The 17,660-nt window shown below is 44.5% G+C and overlaps 1 protein-coding gene across 1 annotated transcript in view; it reads left to right on the forward strand.

Moving 5' to 3' along the window:
• Positions 1–17,418, forward strand: part of ANKRD29 (ankyrin repeat domain 29) — a 51,070-nt gene extending 33,652 nt beyond the window's left edge. Inside the window, exons 7-10 of the mRNA XM_088019489.1 lie at positions 7,361–7,459; positions 9,039–9,134; positions 11,586–11,684; positions 17,335–17,418. Of these exons, the coding sequence (XP_087875615.1) occupies positions 7,361–7,459; positions 9,039–9,134; positions 11,586–11,684; positions 17,335–17,418 (378 nt within the window). The remainder of the gene's footprint in view (positions 1–7,360; positions 7,460–9,038; positions 9,135–11,585; positions 11,685–17,334) is intronic.
• The last annotated feature ends 242 nt before the right edge of the window (positions 17,419–17,660 follow it).

Consider the following 17,660-nt stretch of genomic DNA (forward strand, 5'->3'; position numbering starts at 1 on the left):
AGTTAATCTTGGATTAGGGCTTCTCCTGTCCTTAGCTTTGGGCTCACCTGCAAGCCTGTGATACCACGCTGACTTCACCATTTACTGTTTTGGAAACGTGGGTGTTTGGTGTCTGAGGTCAAGTACATACTCGGCCACCTCCTGTTCAAATAAATTATGGCTGCGCTGAGGTCAGGAGAGTGGGCTAGCCTGGGACATAGGTAAATAGAGGTGAGTCAGGTAGCCTTGCCCCTGCCCCGTCTCTCCGCTGATATGCTGCCTCATCTCTTACCCCCGTTTCTTCTTTGACCACACCAAAGAGGAGCCCATTACCCACTGGGAATCATTAGTAGGTTCCACACCTTTCATCTCTCACAATTATAACACCACTGAGAATTAATTTACCAACAGCAAGCCAACATCTAGCAAATCAGTTGATACTTAAAGGAACAGAACTACCAGGTAATATAGGTCATACTTTATGAATAGTAAAGAACCATCCAAATCTAAGGCATTGTAATTAGCTTCTCTTATATTGGAATGATTTCTGCACTAATTAATTTGTTTTTAACAAAACATTTCAGATTAAAGTAACATTACTTTAAAGGTAGTTTTCTCGGGAAAAGCCAAGCTGATTTCTTCCCAGTAAATGACACCCAGGCAGATCCCCACTGTAATGTAACCTAATACATAATGTAACATATGCCTATATGTTCACATAGGGAAGGTTGGTCTGAGCTCTTGGCTGCAGGCTTCTTCAGTCTTTAGAAGTCCAAGCACATAGGAAGCTGAAAAACCCACTTTCCCTTTTGGGCAAAGTGGGTTTGAGGTCAGGAATCCTGAGTTCTAGATCCAGCTCTGCCAATAACTAGCTGTGTGGCTTGAAACTAGTGGATCAACCTCTCTGGACTTCTCTTCCTTCATCTGAAAATTAGGAGGTTGGACAGGATGATCCTGACAATCTCTTCAAGATCCCCCTTTTTAATAACTGTTTTATTCATTATTCAGAATTCTTAAGCACTTAGCATATGCCAGATACTGCTATAAATGTGAGATTAAATTTTTAGAATTTTAAAGATATTCTTAGATTTAGATGGCCCCAGGAATACTCTTGGGAAAGGAAAGCTTTTAGAAGAAGTTGCACTTCTATACCTACCAGAGTTGACATTTGGGGATTGGAGCTTAATATTTTCTTGTTGGTCCTTCTTATTTTGAAAGTATTGATTGGTTCTGAATCAGACGCTTCACTTTGCTGAAGTTAATAAACAGAGCTGGTCATTTTTAGATTGCAGAAGTTTGACTTGGAGGCCATTATTGAGGGTACCACCGTGAATTTAGAAATGAAAGATTATCAAGACTATCAGACCTCTCCGTCTGTACATCTTTCTGAAATAAACCCTGGCACTTTGACAAATCTATTTGTAAAATAAATTGTATTAACCATATGCCTAAGGTACTATTCATAAAAAAAGACAAGTTGATATAAGAGATTATATTTCAAATAGTGCATGGATTGTGACCACTCGAACCCATGTTGAGTCATAGGATGACGCCGAAGCCAAGAAATTAAAGAGTGTGCTAACAGTACCATGGTAGCCACACCCCCACGGCGGTTTTCATTCCTCACAATGAGGATGACCTGGTCAAAGCAGATGACCTAGTCCAGCCGTGGGAGGACCCCTCCCTCGGATCAAAGAGCAAGTGACATGCCCTTCAAAGACTGCATCTAATGCAATTGTTTGGAATTACGAATCCAACTCTGAAAAGATGGTTATTCAGAAAAACAGTGTTTTATAAAAGAATAGCTTTGAAGGAAAACAATGGAATTTTTCCTTTTTATAGGGTACATTCACCCCACTCTACCTTCAAGCCATAATCTTTTTATTACCTGCCATGAGCTAATAATGAAAGGTTGTCTAGCCGGGTCAGACTAGCCCAAGTTCTGTCTTCTTTGAACTGTAAACTCTGCAAAAAAAAAAAAACAACAACAACAGTAAACTCTGCATATTTAATTCCCTTCCTAGAAAACAAGCAGTGTCATAAATATGGCAAAAGTGATAGTAGTCCTGGCTGACTTTGTCACAAGTTAGGAGGAGGTTAAAAAAAAAGTATAATTAAAAGTTTCCATTAAAATGGCCCGTGAATGGTAGAATATGACATCGGCAGGGCATTTGGACACCAGCATATTCTGAAATCTCAGCTGACACACGGAGTCCCTGTCAGAAAATTCTTGAATTTATAAAACAAAGACAAGGATGTTTGCCCGATTTCATTTCTTAATGTTTTTAGAAAAATCTGATTTATGATTTTTTTTCCTTGCCATTCTCTGGGGTCCCTACATTTTATGGTACCCTGGACAACATGTTATCGGAGTTGCACTGAAATTATTCGGCTGACCTTTGATCTGAGCTGCAGGGAATCCGAACAGTAGTAGTCCTTGTAACTATCATGGATGAACTAACTGAAAACCTCTCTAGGGCTTTTGTGAGAAGGAATCAGAATCTCAAATCCATAGGGAGACTTTGGAAAGACTAAGCTCTTGATTTGAAACTTGAAAAATATTTCCTCCTTGTTCATCCTAAAGAGGTCAAGAGTCACCGAGATCATTGTACTCTATAGTCAAGCTAAAAACTCATCTTCAGTCTTTCTATGTGACTGCAGCATGTAGAGTTGATACACACGTCAAGCCCTTTTAATCACGAGCTAAGATGGCTAGTCTGTTTTTCTATCAACAAAATTCTTTGATATATACTTTTCCCAGTGCAATTCATCCAGCTTATTAGACAGTACTTTCATAGTGTGGCAAAGGTCTGAGTGTTTACCCAGGGCTGAGTTTGGCCTGTCATCGCTCATCTCTAACTTGTCCTCTCAATGTGCTAATCAGGCTCTCTTTGAAGCCTGACAGAAAGGTCATGTCATAAAACGTCTTCTTTAGCCTTGGTTTGCACTGTATGCAGAGATGCTGGGGCCCAGATAGTGCTGGTCCTCCCAGGTTGCAAGCTTGGAGGGGCAGACCCAGTGGTGGGCAATGGGAGAAAGTAGGGCTAATTGATTGATGTAATGTCCTGAGGGCTTGGGGGGGGAAGCAGACAGCAACAGGGAGGCCCCATTGCTTGCATGCCCTCTGCACATGGTAGGCACTCTGAAAAGGTATATTGACTCCAGAAGATACCCCATGGTTTGAGCAGAGCTCCAGTGAGGCTTAGAAGGCCAAAAACATAGTGATCGGTGGCTGCAAACTAGAACAAGGCTCAGATGCAGGGTCTGGGCTCATGGCCAGGACACCAGTCCCAGGAAGACTGTGAGAGCCAGCTAGGGAACCACAGCCACGTCTCTGGGTGGGGAGCAGCTTGTGAGTTATGGGGATATGGATAACTTAAGGAAATGAAACACAGTCCATTTTGCTTATTAACTGCATGACCTTAAGCAAGTCACTAACACTCCCTGAATTCCAGGGATTCTTCGGAGGTTTCTCTTATTATTACTTTAATTCCAGTACAGTTAACATACAGTGTTATATTAGTTTCAGGTATATCATATAGTGATTCAAAGTTCTATATATGTGTTTCATATAGGACTAGAAGCAGCAGAAACAAAGAACTAGTACCACTAAATATATTCATTCCCATGGAACAAAATGGTTTTAATACTTTTTCTAAATAATCTTTAGGACCCTAACTAAAATGATCCAGCATTTAGTTTTCTAATACAAATCATGTCATAGGCTCCATCTCATGATATGATCTATCTATAAAAATGTATTAGAGGATACTTGAAATTATCTCAGATGGAAGGAGGGGATAACCCAGTCAGAAGGAACTGTACAAGTCACCTGTGTAACCATCTGTCAGTACATAAATCCTCTCTCTAACAATCCTGCTGAGTGGTAATCAGCCACTGTTGAACCCCTCCAGGCGTGGGGGACTCATTACTACTATTGAGTCTTTAACCAGCCTTCATCACCACCTCTGTCTTACTACACTGAGCCAAAGTTTTGCATAGCTTTTACTCAGCAGCCCTCTTTGTGCCACTTGGTATGTGAAATTGGTCTAAATCCCTTTCTGTTTGGTTTGCACACAAATAGTAAATGACAGCGGTCATAACCCTGTGAATCTCGTGTTCTTCAAGCTAAGTGTCCTATTTCCTTTTCTTAAAAAGGTACCAGGGAGGTCCTAACTTCCTGTGATTTAACATATTTTAAAACTATATATTTTTGTCAGGAAGTATTCAAAAACATAAATTTTTAAATGTTTTTCCTACTCCAATTCTCTCAAAACTCAACAAAAAGGAGCCAAGTTGACTTAATTTCTATCATTTTCATAGGAAAAAATAAGAGAAAACAGGAACTGAGGTGTACAGAAGAAGGGAAAAACCTCTCTCCACAAACCAGATAATCAAGTAATCAGTACTTTGATTTGACCGTAATGCTCCAACTCACATTCAAGTTCCTGGGTTTAACCACAAATCTCATTTTACCAATCATTCCCATCTGTTCAGTCAGTTATCTCACAGGAAAACTGGGAAAATCAAATAAAGCATGTGGAGTGTTTTATAAACCAAAGTACAAATTAAGGTGCTTACTGTTTTTCATGATAAATACACAGATTCAGTGACTGTATTTTCTAAGCACGCTCTCGCCAGTCCTGTGCTCAGCACCTTCCTACATGTTTCCTTGAGTATCTCTGGGGGGCTAACATTTTTGCTGAAGAGAACAGAGGCTCAGGGTGATTTGCCTAAGGTCTCATAACCCGAAAGTGGCAGCTTCTTTTTCCACCTACCATGACTATTGCACTTAAAGTGATAAAAGTTCAGTGTTGGCATTACTGTTATGAATTGATGCTATTAATATTTGTTCCCAATATACCACCTCAACACTTTTCCACATGTTAGTATCAATTAAGATCATTTTACTAACAAGCAAGCTCTTGGAAGGCACATTGAACAAGCCACCGGCTGGCCTCTTTGTGGCCAGCTGCCTTTCCTTGCCTGCCCTCTAGTGGAGATAGTGACAAAGAACAAGTGAGCCCAGAGCAGGCAAGGAGTGGGAAGAGATTCCAGCACCCGCCTCCCTCTCCTGCCCCCTACCCCGCACCCCGCCCCGCCCCTGTTCCAGCGCACACCTCTTGGGCTGCAGTCCGCTGGATTTCCCACCCTGCCTGAACCAACCACATCTGTCCAAGCCGCTGCGACTGCAAATGCTCTTCCTTCTACATGGAATGTCCTCCCCCACCCCCCACCTAGCAAAATTCTAGTCCTCCTTTAAGGCCCAGCTCAGATATCACCCCAACTGACCTCCATAACCCCCACACAGTAAGCAGGCCCCTCTCCTGGCTCATCTTGGGCACTTTTGTCCATACTTTATTATAACACTGTAGTCATCCTGAAATGTCCATGTCTCTTCTCCACTAGACTGAGTTCCTTTGAGACCAGAGACCATACCATGTCTTCCTTAGTATTCTGCCGGAGACTTAGAAGATACTTAATAATTGTTGGTTGGTTGAGTGAATGAAGGAATGAATGATTCTAAATTGGGAGAATCAATGCTTTGTAAACGAAAGTACAAAGTAAGGTATTTCTATTGCTAAAAATAAATCTTCAGATTCAAGAATATTCCTCCAAAGCCCTTGTAAAAGCGTAAAGTGGCTCCAGGTGTTTGTCCTTCTTCCACCCTGTTTCATTCAGCACCTCTCCCCCATCTCTCCCAAGACACAGGAGTGCCCATGTCCTCCTACCATCCCTCAGCACCCCTGGATCCTTCCAGGCTCCTGATTTGCCATCCCCCACCGCCCCACTCAGGCCTCTGTCCTCTGTCCCTTTGCCAGGACAGCAATGGGCAAGAATCCTGTGTCTGCTGTGGCTAGTAGACTGGAGTTGAAATTATATACTGCAGCAGAAAATGAAACTTTATGTTCTCTAATGAATCATCCTTCAGCCCCCATTCCCACTGATGAGTAAATTCAGCCTTAGCTGACCGAAACAGTCCCAGGGGGCCATATTACCTTCATTACCTCAGAGCCCAAGTTTAGTGAGTTATGGTTCCTCCGCCTTCCTCCTTGCCCTTCCCTCCAAAGTGGCCTAAGTCCTCAGAGGTCAGACTACCACCCGGGCATTAAGGTGGGGTGGGGACACTCATGTCTGGTCCTTGGGCTGGTTTGTCCAGCCTTTCCTGTCTGTGAGTATCCTGCACTGGTACCTTGTTGGCCCGTCATCATGAAATCATGACCTTCTATAGCCTTATCTTCCCACCCCCAGGCTGACTCCAGGCCACTGTTTACCCAGCACTTCCAGTTTCTCCTAGGTGCACAGATGTCTCATTGATGAGGACCAGGGGTACTGGGGGATGTCTCGGGCCCATTGGCCCAGACTCCTTCACCCATTTCTGTTCTCTCTCTCAGGCACCAGCCAGGAGCAGAGCTTCTCTAAGAGGCTTTCAGTTTTCCTGGGTTTCATCCCAAGAACAGGAGAAAATCCTTTTCCGTCTGGAATTCACCATAATTTACCTGGGCGCTTACCTAACCCAGATTCAAGCCAGGAGGAAAACGCATACACAGACGTCTCACCTCCATCTCCCCCACGCCCTCTCTAGAGCTTCCTTCCAGCACTAGAAGGGTTTTCTGTTTTCCTTTCTGTCTGGCAGGAACCACCCTCCTATCAAATCCTTCTCCCTCCCTTGGATGTTTCACTTTTTCTTCTCTGGAGCAACACCTCTTTGCTTCATGGCCTCGTGCTCACAAAACAGGCTCTTTGGGGGCACAATACTCAGGAAATATTACCAATAAATGTCACCCTGCTATGACTCGCTAGTGTGCATCCCATCCCAGAAGAAATCATATCACATCCTGCATAAAACTAAAGTCCCTAAAAATGACTGGCTGTGGGGGATTCTAGACACCAGAATAGAAGAGTGGGAGAAATGTCTTTAGTTCTCTGACCCTCACACATCATCCCCAAGAAAACTGCCCTCTCTCCTGTGGGAACGAGGGCCCCCACTAAGCAGGGTGTGTTGTGTGAACCCACCAGTAAAGCAAACAAACTGACAGAATCTGGGGGAAATAAACACATGCTGGCCTCTCCTCCCTGGGTTTGTCAAATCTGGCTCTGCCTTGGTGAGCAACTCCACCACTTTCCCACTCTGTGTTCCCTGAAGTCCGGCACCAAACTATGGGCTAAAAGATCCTGCCATAAAATGGCTGTATTATAAGCCCAAACCCGAATATTGGCAATCACGCAGGTGTTCCAGGCACTACCAAATGCCCGTCTGTGTAAATGCGTTAAAATCTCCGTCCTCATGTGTCGTCGGGAGGCTGTTTGTGGGTGCTACCTTGCTGCTCGGCGGCTGCTGGGTGGCCCGGTGGGAGCAAGCGTGTCCCCTCGCCGGCAGGACGGGACGGCGCCGCTGTGGATCGCGTCGCAGATGGGCCACAGCGAGGTGGTGAGGGTGATGCTGCTGCGCGGAGCCGACCGGGACGCCGCCCGCAACGTGAGTCTGAGCCTCAGCTGCAGCACGTGGGGGGCTGGGGGAGGGGGTGGCGCGGGTAGTGCATGCACCGACGAAGCTCCAAAATTCAACCCTGGACGTGCGGAGAAAATGCGCCTTTATTTGATCTGTATCTCCCCTGGGTTTTCTCCCAACGTCCACCGGCTCTTCAGCAGGAAAACAAAGTAAATGTCCGAGTCAGCTGAAACTTAGCAAGTGCTACCCAGTCTCCCTAAGGGAAAGATGTTTCGTCCTCAGAGATCCTCCTCCACCTGAGCTGACTCCTGGATGAACCCGGGAGGATGCGGGTGGTGGGAGCCTGGGCCTCGGGCTGTCCTTCGGGTTGTCCCTTGCAGTTGCGCGTGCGCCTGCGCTACGCCTCCTGCTGGCCCTGGACCGCAGTGCAGGTCGGGGCGCAGCCTCTGTGTTTTGGGGTCCTGCAGTGCTCCTGGGGCTCCACCTCATCTGGCTTCCCCAGCTGCAGACCCCTGCACCACATCCGCCATTGGCCTCCACCTAATAATGCTAATATCAGCTAAGTCTGCGTCGATGGGCCCCACAGCAGGCCCTGTGGCCCGTAGAAACTAAGGGCAGCTTAGGGAGACCCTGTGCTGCCTGACCACACTATGCCATTTGCGTTTTGGGTTTGCTTTGGTTTGGTTCTTACAGTGTCTGGCCTTTCTCCCCTTAGTATTACCCTTGCTTATGTGACCCACCTCCCTTCTTCATGTCTGAGCCCAGAAAGGGGTAAAGACACATTCCTGCCTACTTTACTGTCCTCTCTCCCGCTCCATCTCTTCTTCCCACATCTCTGAAACCAGAAAAGAAGAACCCTCTAATCTCATTTTCTTTCTTCCTGATTCCAGTTAAACCTTTAGAGCAGGCTGGGATATTTCCTTTCCTACAGAATTCTGTGAGCTGAATCCTCCAAATACAGCAATTGATATGTAAAAGCAGGGGGGAAAAATGGAATTTGGAAAATCTCTTCCCAGGCCAAAAAGTGATGACAGAAACTGACTATAAATTTTTGCCTTTTTGCATTTCTTTTTAACAGATTTCAGTCTATCCCTTTCCTACTCACCACCTACCCACCCCAACCCCCACAGACAGATACCTAGGGCACACTAGAGCAAGGTTGTATATAAGACAGAGCAAACAGAAAAGCAGATGCAAAATGTAAAACAGTAAATATAGTTCGGTAATTATTTAAGTCATTAAAAATACTTTAACATTAATTTCCACTAAGTCACGAACTGCAGACAATGCCTCTTTGGTCCATCTGTGTCCTAAAATATACTCTTGATATTCCCCTCGCCCCTTACGCAGTGTCCTAAGGGACTGGAAGAGTCTGAGTTCCTAAATGGCAGGGTTCTAAGATAATAAGTCACGTATTTTGTCTAGCATTCTTTCATGCAGAACTGAATAGGCTCTAAAATAGCTCCTAGATTAAGAGACGTGGCCTGCTTATACTTTGGTTTACTCCTTTCACCTGTTCTGATAAGCATATTCCCGGTTCTCAACTAACGTTTAGTTCTTAGCCAACACACGTTAATAGGCAACTTTTCTTTTCCTCTCTGTTAAGGATGGTACAACAGCATTACTCAAAGCAGCCAACAAAGGCTATAATGATGTTATAGAAGAGTTGCTGAAATTCTCACCCAGCCTTGGCATTTTGAAGGTAAGACTTAAAGAGAAATCTTACCAATCTGTAAAAGAGAGGCTAAAAATTAAGAAGCCCATACCTGAGCACTGCAGAAGCTGAGTGTAATCCACATAGTTAGTTGCATTCTTGAAAGAACTTACCTACAACTTCTTAATGTTGGAGATTCATGGGCACTGGTTGAAATGGCAGGGTGGTAAGAAGAGTGAACCAGAGTCTGTTGCTACTTAGTTTTCCAGAAAAAAAAAAAATTAGTAGTAATTAAATCGCTACCTTGGAAAGTAAACTATCTTGATATATATATATCTCATTGGACTAAAATCTTCCACCACTCATGAAACACATGATTTGTGGGGTGCCTGGGTGGCTCAGTTGGTTAAGCAACTGCCTTCGGCTCAGGTCATGATCCTGGAGTCCAGGGATCGAGTCCCGCATCGGGCTCCCTGCTCAGCAGGAAGTCTGCTTCTCCCTCTGACCCTCCCCCCTCTCATGCTCTATCTCATCCTCTCTCTCAAATAAATAAATAAAATCTTTTTTAAAAAAAGAACTTAAAAAAAAGAAACACATGATTTGTGTTCCATGAAATATGGAGGACACGTGCTCATGTTTCTTCCCTTCGTTATCTGCAGCAAAGAACCACATTGTTATCTTAGGTGAAAGAAAATAAGCCTCACGTATCTGGACACCTCACAGAATGTGTCATTCTGGAGAGCTGGGTCTGCCAGGAAACAGAGCCCCAAAACCCTTTTTTAAATTTTAACCATTTGAGACTAGGATATTTCTCAATTACAGTGTATACCAGGGGTTGGCAATCTTTTTTAATAAAGGGCCAGGGAGTAAATATTTCAGGCTTCATGGGCCATAGAGTCTCTGTTGGAACTGTTCAACTCTACTCTTGTAGCATGAAAGCAGCCATGGGGGCAAAGGATGGCTGCATTCCACTAACACACTATTTATGGACATTGGATTTCTGGAATTTCATATTTTCATGTAGTGTTCTTTATTTATTTATTTTAAATCTTAGCTTGTTAGGACATAGAAAAACAGGCGGCAGGCTCGATTTGGCCCATAGGCTGTAGTTTGCAGACCCCTAGTTTACACTACTGTTTTCTTAAACGGAGAACAGGAAACCTGTTCTAAACTTGGAACAGTGGCTTAGCATTTGGAGGGATGTTTCCTTGGGCTTTATTGATGTATAAAAAGTCAATGTGTCCTTGAATGATCCCAGAGGCTTTTTGGACACCCTGTATCTGATCTTTATATATTTAGGTTCTAGTCTTGTGATCAGCTGATACAGGACTGCTGTTGTCGGAATGCTGGTCCCTCTCTCTGTCTCAGTGAGCAACTTCTAATCTTCCATGAGCTTGGAAGCGGGAAACCTACATTCATTAACACTGTTTGTAAAGTAAGAATAAGTGGTCTATGAAAGGGAACTCTCTATGAATAAAAGAAATGAGCTTCAGAAATGGACTTTGTAATACCTGTCTAGTTTCAAAGAGCTCTTTTTCGGCTTGGTATTTTATTCTTAGCCGTGTTGCAAACAGATGAAGTTGACAAGTTGGTGAAAATTTAGATGGGTGAAATGACAAGTGAGTTGTCATACATGTTAAAAAGCAAACATGCTGCTTTGGAAAGGAAAATGCTACTTTGCTGGAATTTTTTTACGGGTATTATATTTTAGTCTTTTATAAAATAAAGTAGCTTATTATTATTATAAAGCTAATGTGGAAAATAAGCTTGCATTTAGATGCTTTTGTAGACATATGCATGTCTACAGAACAGATGTCATGTGACTGCCCATCATTCTTATATCAGGCTTGTTATATTCTCTTCCTCTCCCCTCCCAGAATCTGGCTACGTGCTGCACATAGATGCTTCCTTAGTTCAATAAATATTTGCAGTACATTTCATAAAATGTCAGCAACCCATCCAGTGGGCCCTTCTGTGCTCAAAAATGCTCCATCTCAGGGCTTGGGGGTTTCCTCACCCCACATGCTCATGCCCTGTAACCCCACAGTGGTGCTCCCACCCACCTGAGTGAGTGGCGTGCAGGTAGCTGGGCTGACAGGTCGGCCTGTTGGCTTGCCAGCTATTTCTCCAGCCTCGCTGGAAGCTCAAAAACTATATATGTTGTCCTTGAAGAAAAAGACAAAATGTTTGACATAGCATTACTGCTTTTGCTGCAGCAAATTCTAATATATTTAAAACTGATTGACTGATCCTGAAGTCACGTGCACACTGGGCCAGATTTCTGGCTTCACTTGCCAAAGGACGTTGGCAGTATGTGTACTGACCGTATGCTGTGGACCTGAGGACACTATCAGATGCCGATGTGCCTTGGAAAGGGACTGTGAGGAAGAGCAAAGCTCCAACCTGAGTCTCCTCACTCAGGCTGGTTTATGATGAAAGCCAGGCTCGGTGCTGATGGCTGTGAGCCCACTCCTGACACACACTGTCGTTTTCTCTTAGAATGGGACATCGGCCCTCCACGCGGCAGTACTCAGTGGGAATATTAAAACAGTCGCGCTGCTCCTAGAAGCAGGGGCGGACCCAGCCCTGAGAAACAAGGTACCAGCCTTTCCCTCCCTATCTTTTAACTCCTCTGGGCACCTGTGCAAAGAGATAGACAGTTTCTACCTAAGTCAGGATAACCTGTCCTGTGCACCCTGGGCCAGATTTCTTGTTTCACTTGGAAAAAAAACATTGGCAGTACTTAGACTGACCGCCTGCTGTGTGCTGTGGACCTGAGGACACTCTATTAGATGCTGACATGCCTTTGAAAGGGACTAGGAGGAAGAGCAAAGCTCAGACAGGAGTCTCAACCCTCAGGCTGGCCCCAGCCCCTCTCTTCAGACCTCGGCATGGTGAGGGCATGCAGGCCGTCAGTAGGAGGAATGAGCGGTGCATCTGGATCCAGAGAATTATGCTAAAAACCCTGTATCTATCATCCGTGGCCGTGAGCTAACAATGGTGCAGCCTCCCAAGACAGGGTGGGGAGTAGTAGTTGCGGGGAGTAGAGTTATGGGGTTCTATCATCAGAGAAGTGTCCTAAAAAATTCAAAGCCCTGGTAGTTTATTGCTATCCTATATACGTCAGATGTGCATATCTTGACAAGTGCTTGAGCTTTCTTTGCAGAGTAGAAGAGAAAGGGGGAAATGTTGCTCTTATACTATTTTTTTGTTTTGTTTTGTTTTTAAGATTTTATTTATTTATTTGTCAGAGAGAAAGAGTGAGTACAGGCAGGGGATGAGGCAGAGGGAGGAGAAGACTCCCCACCGAGCAGAGAGCCCGACGCGGGACTCGATCCCAGGACCCCGGGATCATGACCTGAGCCGAAGGCAGCCATTTTAACCGACTGAGCCACCCAGGCGTCCCTGCTCTTATACTGTTAACAGGACTTGGCGCCGCTGTTCCGAATCAACCCCTATTTTTATACGCCAAAATCCTTAGTTTACAATTAGGTCAAACGTGGAGGTGGGAAGATGCCCAATATCCATTTTTTCCTATTTGACATCTACATTAGCAGTCAAGTGTAGAACCTGGAGGAGGAGGGCAGCATCTCTGGGGGAGGGTAGGTCTTGAGAGAACACTAAAATATGAACTTTTAAAGGAGGGAGTAGGGGCACCTCGGTGGCTCAGTCGTTAAGCGTCTGTCTTCGGCTCAGGTCATGATCCCAGGGTCCTGGGATCGAGCCCCGCATCGGGCGCCCTGCTCCGCGGGAAGCCTGCTTCTCCCTCTCCCACTCCCTCTGCTTGTGTTCCCTCTCTCACTGTCAAATAAATAAATAAAATCTTAAAAAAAAAAATAAAGGAGGAAGTAGGAGCGGTGCTTATCAATAAAGGAAGGTATGAAAAGCAATTTTCACTTTGTACTTATATGCTATTTGAGCTTTTATAAGTATCTATTGCTGTGTTAATTTCTTTAATAATAAAAGCAAACACATAGAACCTTTTTCATGACATTTGGAAAAGGAACAACCATTAAGAGGTGCAATTAGACAACATGCCAAGAGTCTTTTTTATTTTCATTTTACTTAGCATGTGGAGTTATTATTTCCTTGTTCTTACTATTAGAGTGCTTGAAGACAACACTTCTGCTTATCTCTTCCTGAGATATTCCGATTTGTTTTCCATTAGCTGGCCTGGCTGTGTGATAAGGCAGCTGAAATCAGACTTGTACTCTTATCTTTAGACCCTAGACACAGACTTCCTGAAGAGATTGATCTCTCTTGCTTAGCCATCCAGTAGCTATGGAAACTAAACAACATGCAATTCTTTGTCTCCTGGGATTTCAGCAATAAGGTTTATGGGGAATTTCCAGTGACCAAAATGCCGGACTTTGGATTGTCCCTAATAAAGCTACTTGCATATATAGAGCTATAGAGAGACTGCTCACGCCGGAGTTTCATACACCCTTAGAGAGCTGGGAGTTGTTGCCAGGGAACCCCACCCCCATCCCACCCACCACCGGCCACCCCAAAGAAGCCAGCCACTTAGAGGCAGCTCTAGAAGCAAGGGTGCTGGGATTCGGGCAGCCACCCAGGACTGTTGAAGGGGGTATTCTTTGCCTTCATTCATTCAGTGCATCCTGAGTACCTACTAGATACCATACACGGTGCTGTATACTGGGGAGACAGTGGTGAATGGAGTTCCCATTGTCTCTGCCTTCAAAGAGCTCAGAGTTTACTGAGGAATAAAGACAATTAAACAAGAATCTGCAATACAGGGCGCCTGGGCGGCTCAGTCGGTGAAGTGTCTGCCTTCAGCTCAGGTCATGATCTCAGGGTCCTGGGATCGAGTTCCGCATCGGGCTCCCTGCTCAGCAGAGAGCCTGCTTCTCCCTCTCCCTCTGCTGCTCCCCCTGCTTGTGCTCTCTGGCTCTCTCTATCTCTCTCTATCAAATAAGTAAAATCTTAAAAAAAAAAAAAAAGAAATTGCAATACAGTCACAAGCTATCAGCAGGGAGTAATGGATGCTACCGGAGGCTTCCCAGAGGAAATGACTTCTAAGCTAATACAGAAGCAATCTTCTGCTCCAGGGGTGGAGTTCTGCTCTGGGACTGCGACGCTGATGCCTCAGGAGAGGGTAACCAGCAGCCCCAATGGCCACTCCTCACACTGTAGCTGTCCCCATGGGTGCCAGCCCTGTGTTCCCGATACTCCCAACTGAGGACTCAGAACACAGCTTCTCCCAGGAGCAGTGGGGAAAGAGAGTGTTTTGATGCTGTGGTATCATGAACACGGGCCTTTGGTCCTGCTCCATAATGAATAAGATGGCCTTTGGGGGCTAGCCTCGGGCACTAGCCATCATTAATAGTCCATACAACTTCAGCAACCTGAGAATTCAGTGGGGACCAACCTGGAGAGAGGAGGCATGAGACCAGGTTTTTAGAACTACATGGATGACACATGGAGCAGCAGTGCGATGGACCAAACCTTGACAACAGGGTTTGAGGATATAAAGCCTTTTTCGGTGGTAGAGGTTACACACAGGAGCTGTAACTCAGCAAGTGTGTAGATAAAGTACAGCTTCTTGGATCTCCTCTTCCTCCTGACCACAGAGGATCCTCTGGCTACCTGCCAACCTGCTCACCAAGGTTCACCCACGTGAAACAGCTCTGTTGTTCCTGAATATACTCCAAGACTAGATGGAGCTTACGTCTATCTACCAGGCGCATTTCTGTGCTGGCCCAGGCATGAGGCCTGTACAATGTCTGTTCCTACAGGAACTAATAATAGAATCTGAAGCCTCTAGAGAGGCCTCTGGTCTATAGCAACATAGCATAGTCATTTCCTGCTCAATTCAGTCGAGCATCAGCATCAACGGTCCCTTGTGGTGGGCTGGGGTGTAGCCACAGGACATGCTGTGCAGCAGACCTTTTGTGGCAAACAGAATTCTCAGCAACTCTGTGCATAATTCCCAACAAGTGAGGGCCCAGCTAGCAGGTGGGGGGTCAAAGAGCAGGACCCAACCTAGAAGGTAGGGAATTCAGGGGTTTCACCTAGGATCGGAGTCCCAGATAAAGCAGGGGTGTTTCCAGGTGTGGCCATGGGAGGAAAAAATATGTGAGACAGGTAACATCTGCATCTAAGACCTCTCCCCTATTCAGGGTGCCTTTCTACCCTTTAACTGCCTCCCCTGAAATCCCAAGAACATCCCGTGATTCATCTATAACAACAGTTCTCAAAGTATGGTCTGTGGACCCCTGAGGGTCTGGAAGACCCTTTCAAGAGGTCTAAGAAGTCAAAACAGCACACTTAATAATACAAAGATGTTATTTGCCCTTTTCACTGCACTGGTGTTTGCTTTAATGGCGTAAAAGCAATGGTGGGTGAAACTATTGGCACCTTGCACATCAAAGCAGGGGTATAAACCATACCAGCAAATGATTTTACAAAACTCTGTGGGTTATTTTACAGATTTTGTAAATTATTTTACACAAATACGAGACTTACTTAAGAACATCTTTGATGAAGCAGTAAACCGTTTCAGTTTTATTAAATCTGGACCGTTGTTATACATCTTTTTAATATTCTATGTAACGAAATGAGAAGTATGCATCCGGCCCTTCTGCCGTATTACTGAGGTGCAGTGGTTGTCTCAGGGAAAAGCACTCACGCCATTGTCTGAATAGCAAAGTGGGCCAGTTGCTTTTTCATACAGCGCCATTTTTTCTTCAAAGAACAACTGGTATCCACCACGTGAGTCTGATGGCTTCTTAACACAGGCTTTTCTGATGAATCAGTGCTAATATTAATGAAGGTGATCTTTTGAGATTGTATAATACAATGTGTCAACATTTGGCATAATTCATTGAACTAATATTTTCCAAATGGCCAGTGTGTGATGTTATAAATCATACATGGGGAAAGATTCTATTAGATCTGTGGATTTTTAATGTAAAAACCTCATTGATAAGGCTTCAGATTCTGCACTGCAGTTACCTTTAAGAAACTACCCCTTGGGTGCCTGGGTGGCTCAGTTGGTTAAGCGACTGCCTTTGGCTCAGGTCATGGTCCTGGAGTCCCGGGATCGAGTCCCGCATCGGGCTCCCTGCTCGGCAGGGAGTCTGCTTCTCCCTCTGACCCTCTTTCCTCTCGTGGTCTCTATCTCTCATTCTCTCTCTCTCAAATAAATAAATAAAATCTTTAAAAAAAAAAAAGAAACTACCCCTTGTTTAGTATGGGTGTAGCATCAAAGGAGGATATCTACAATGATCTGAAGAGGCTGTTAAAATGTTTCTCTCTTTTCCAACTACCTATCTGTGCAAAGCTGAATTTTCTTCATATGCTTTAACCAAAACAACGTATCACAATAGATTGGATACAGAAGCAGATAAGAAAATCCAAATGTCTTCAATTAAGCTACACATTCAGGAAATATGCAAATCTGTTAAACAATGCTATTCTTGTCACTAGCTTTTTTGTCTTTGAAAATGTGGTTTTTTGTAAGTATTATTTATGTTACCCCAGTGCATTTACAATTTTTAATGAATTATGGTATTTTTAAATGTTCTTCTTTTCATCTCTAAGAAGTTAAAAGCAAAAGCTCATTGGGATCCTCAATAATTTTTAAGAGTGTAAAAAGGTCCTGAGAACAGAAAGTTTGAGAACCACTGCCCCATAACGTCGATTGCATGGGGTAAGGACCCACTCATGAAATAAATGCATAAAGAATGTGTCTCAGCAGCATGATGAGAAGAAAGGACATTCAGTGAAACCCAGGGTCGGGGGGAAGTGGTGACCACAGAAGCTGCTCTTAACCAGGTATCTCTTATTCTCTGAATGCCTCCTAACTCTGTTTTCTCAACAGATACCTGTCCTGAATCTCAGGTCCCTAGTGGACACACTGACCCATACTAATTAAATATAAAGTATCAAATTTAACATTACCAGTATTTACTGAGGACATACTAGAGGCACCAGGCATTGTGCTGGAAATGAGGATACCATGATTAATCATACATGGACCCTGGCCTCCAGGGAATCACGATGTACTAGAGATATGGCTTAGAAAAATAACTCTAACGATGAGATAAGAAAATAACAAATGATATTTATATGATTAAAGGAGACCTTTAGGGCCTTAAAACAAGAGTGAGTCCAGTGGGGTTTTTCACCAGTAGAGGAGCAAGTTTGGGTCAGGGGCCCCTCTGTGGAGTCCCTAAAACCATCCCAACTGTGAGAATTCACCAATGCCTGTCTTGTCTTCTTTCAGGCCAATGAACTTCCGGCAGAACTAACCAAAAATGAACGTATACTGCGTCTCCTCCGAAGTAAAGAAGGACACAGGAAGAACTAACTTAGTTCCATATTTGACTGAAAGATAGAAACCCCATTGCCCAAAAAGAAATTGCTTTTCAAATAGTGTTGGAAATTCCTTTAAGCAAGGAAATGGCCAGAATGCCCACCCTGGGTCCCTGACCAAGAAGAGCTGGGCTCTGTGCCCCGAGTCAAGAACAGAAAGACTCAGGGACCCCTTGCCCTCACTTACATGGGCTTCTCATGCTGGCCAGTGACCCCAATGCTGTGGGGCCTGCCAGA

Source organism: Eumetopias jubatus, unplaced genomic scaffold (genome assembly GCF_037043125.1).
Source record: "Eumetopias jubatus isolate StellerSeaLion01/CBP00866 unplaced genomic scaffold, mEumJub1_p1.0 scaffold_16, whole genome shotgun sequence".
In the NCBI taxonomy this organism is placed as follows: Eukaryota; Metazoa; Chordata; class Mammalia; order Carnivora; family Otariidae; genus Eumetopias; species Eumetopias jubatus.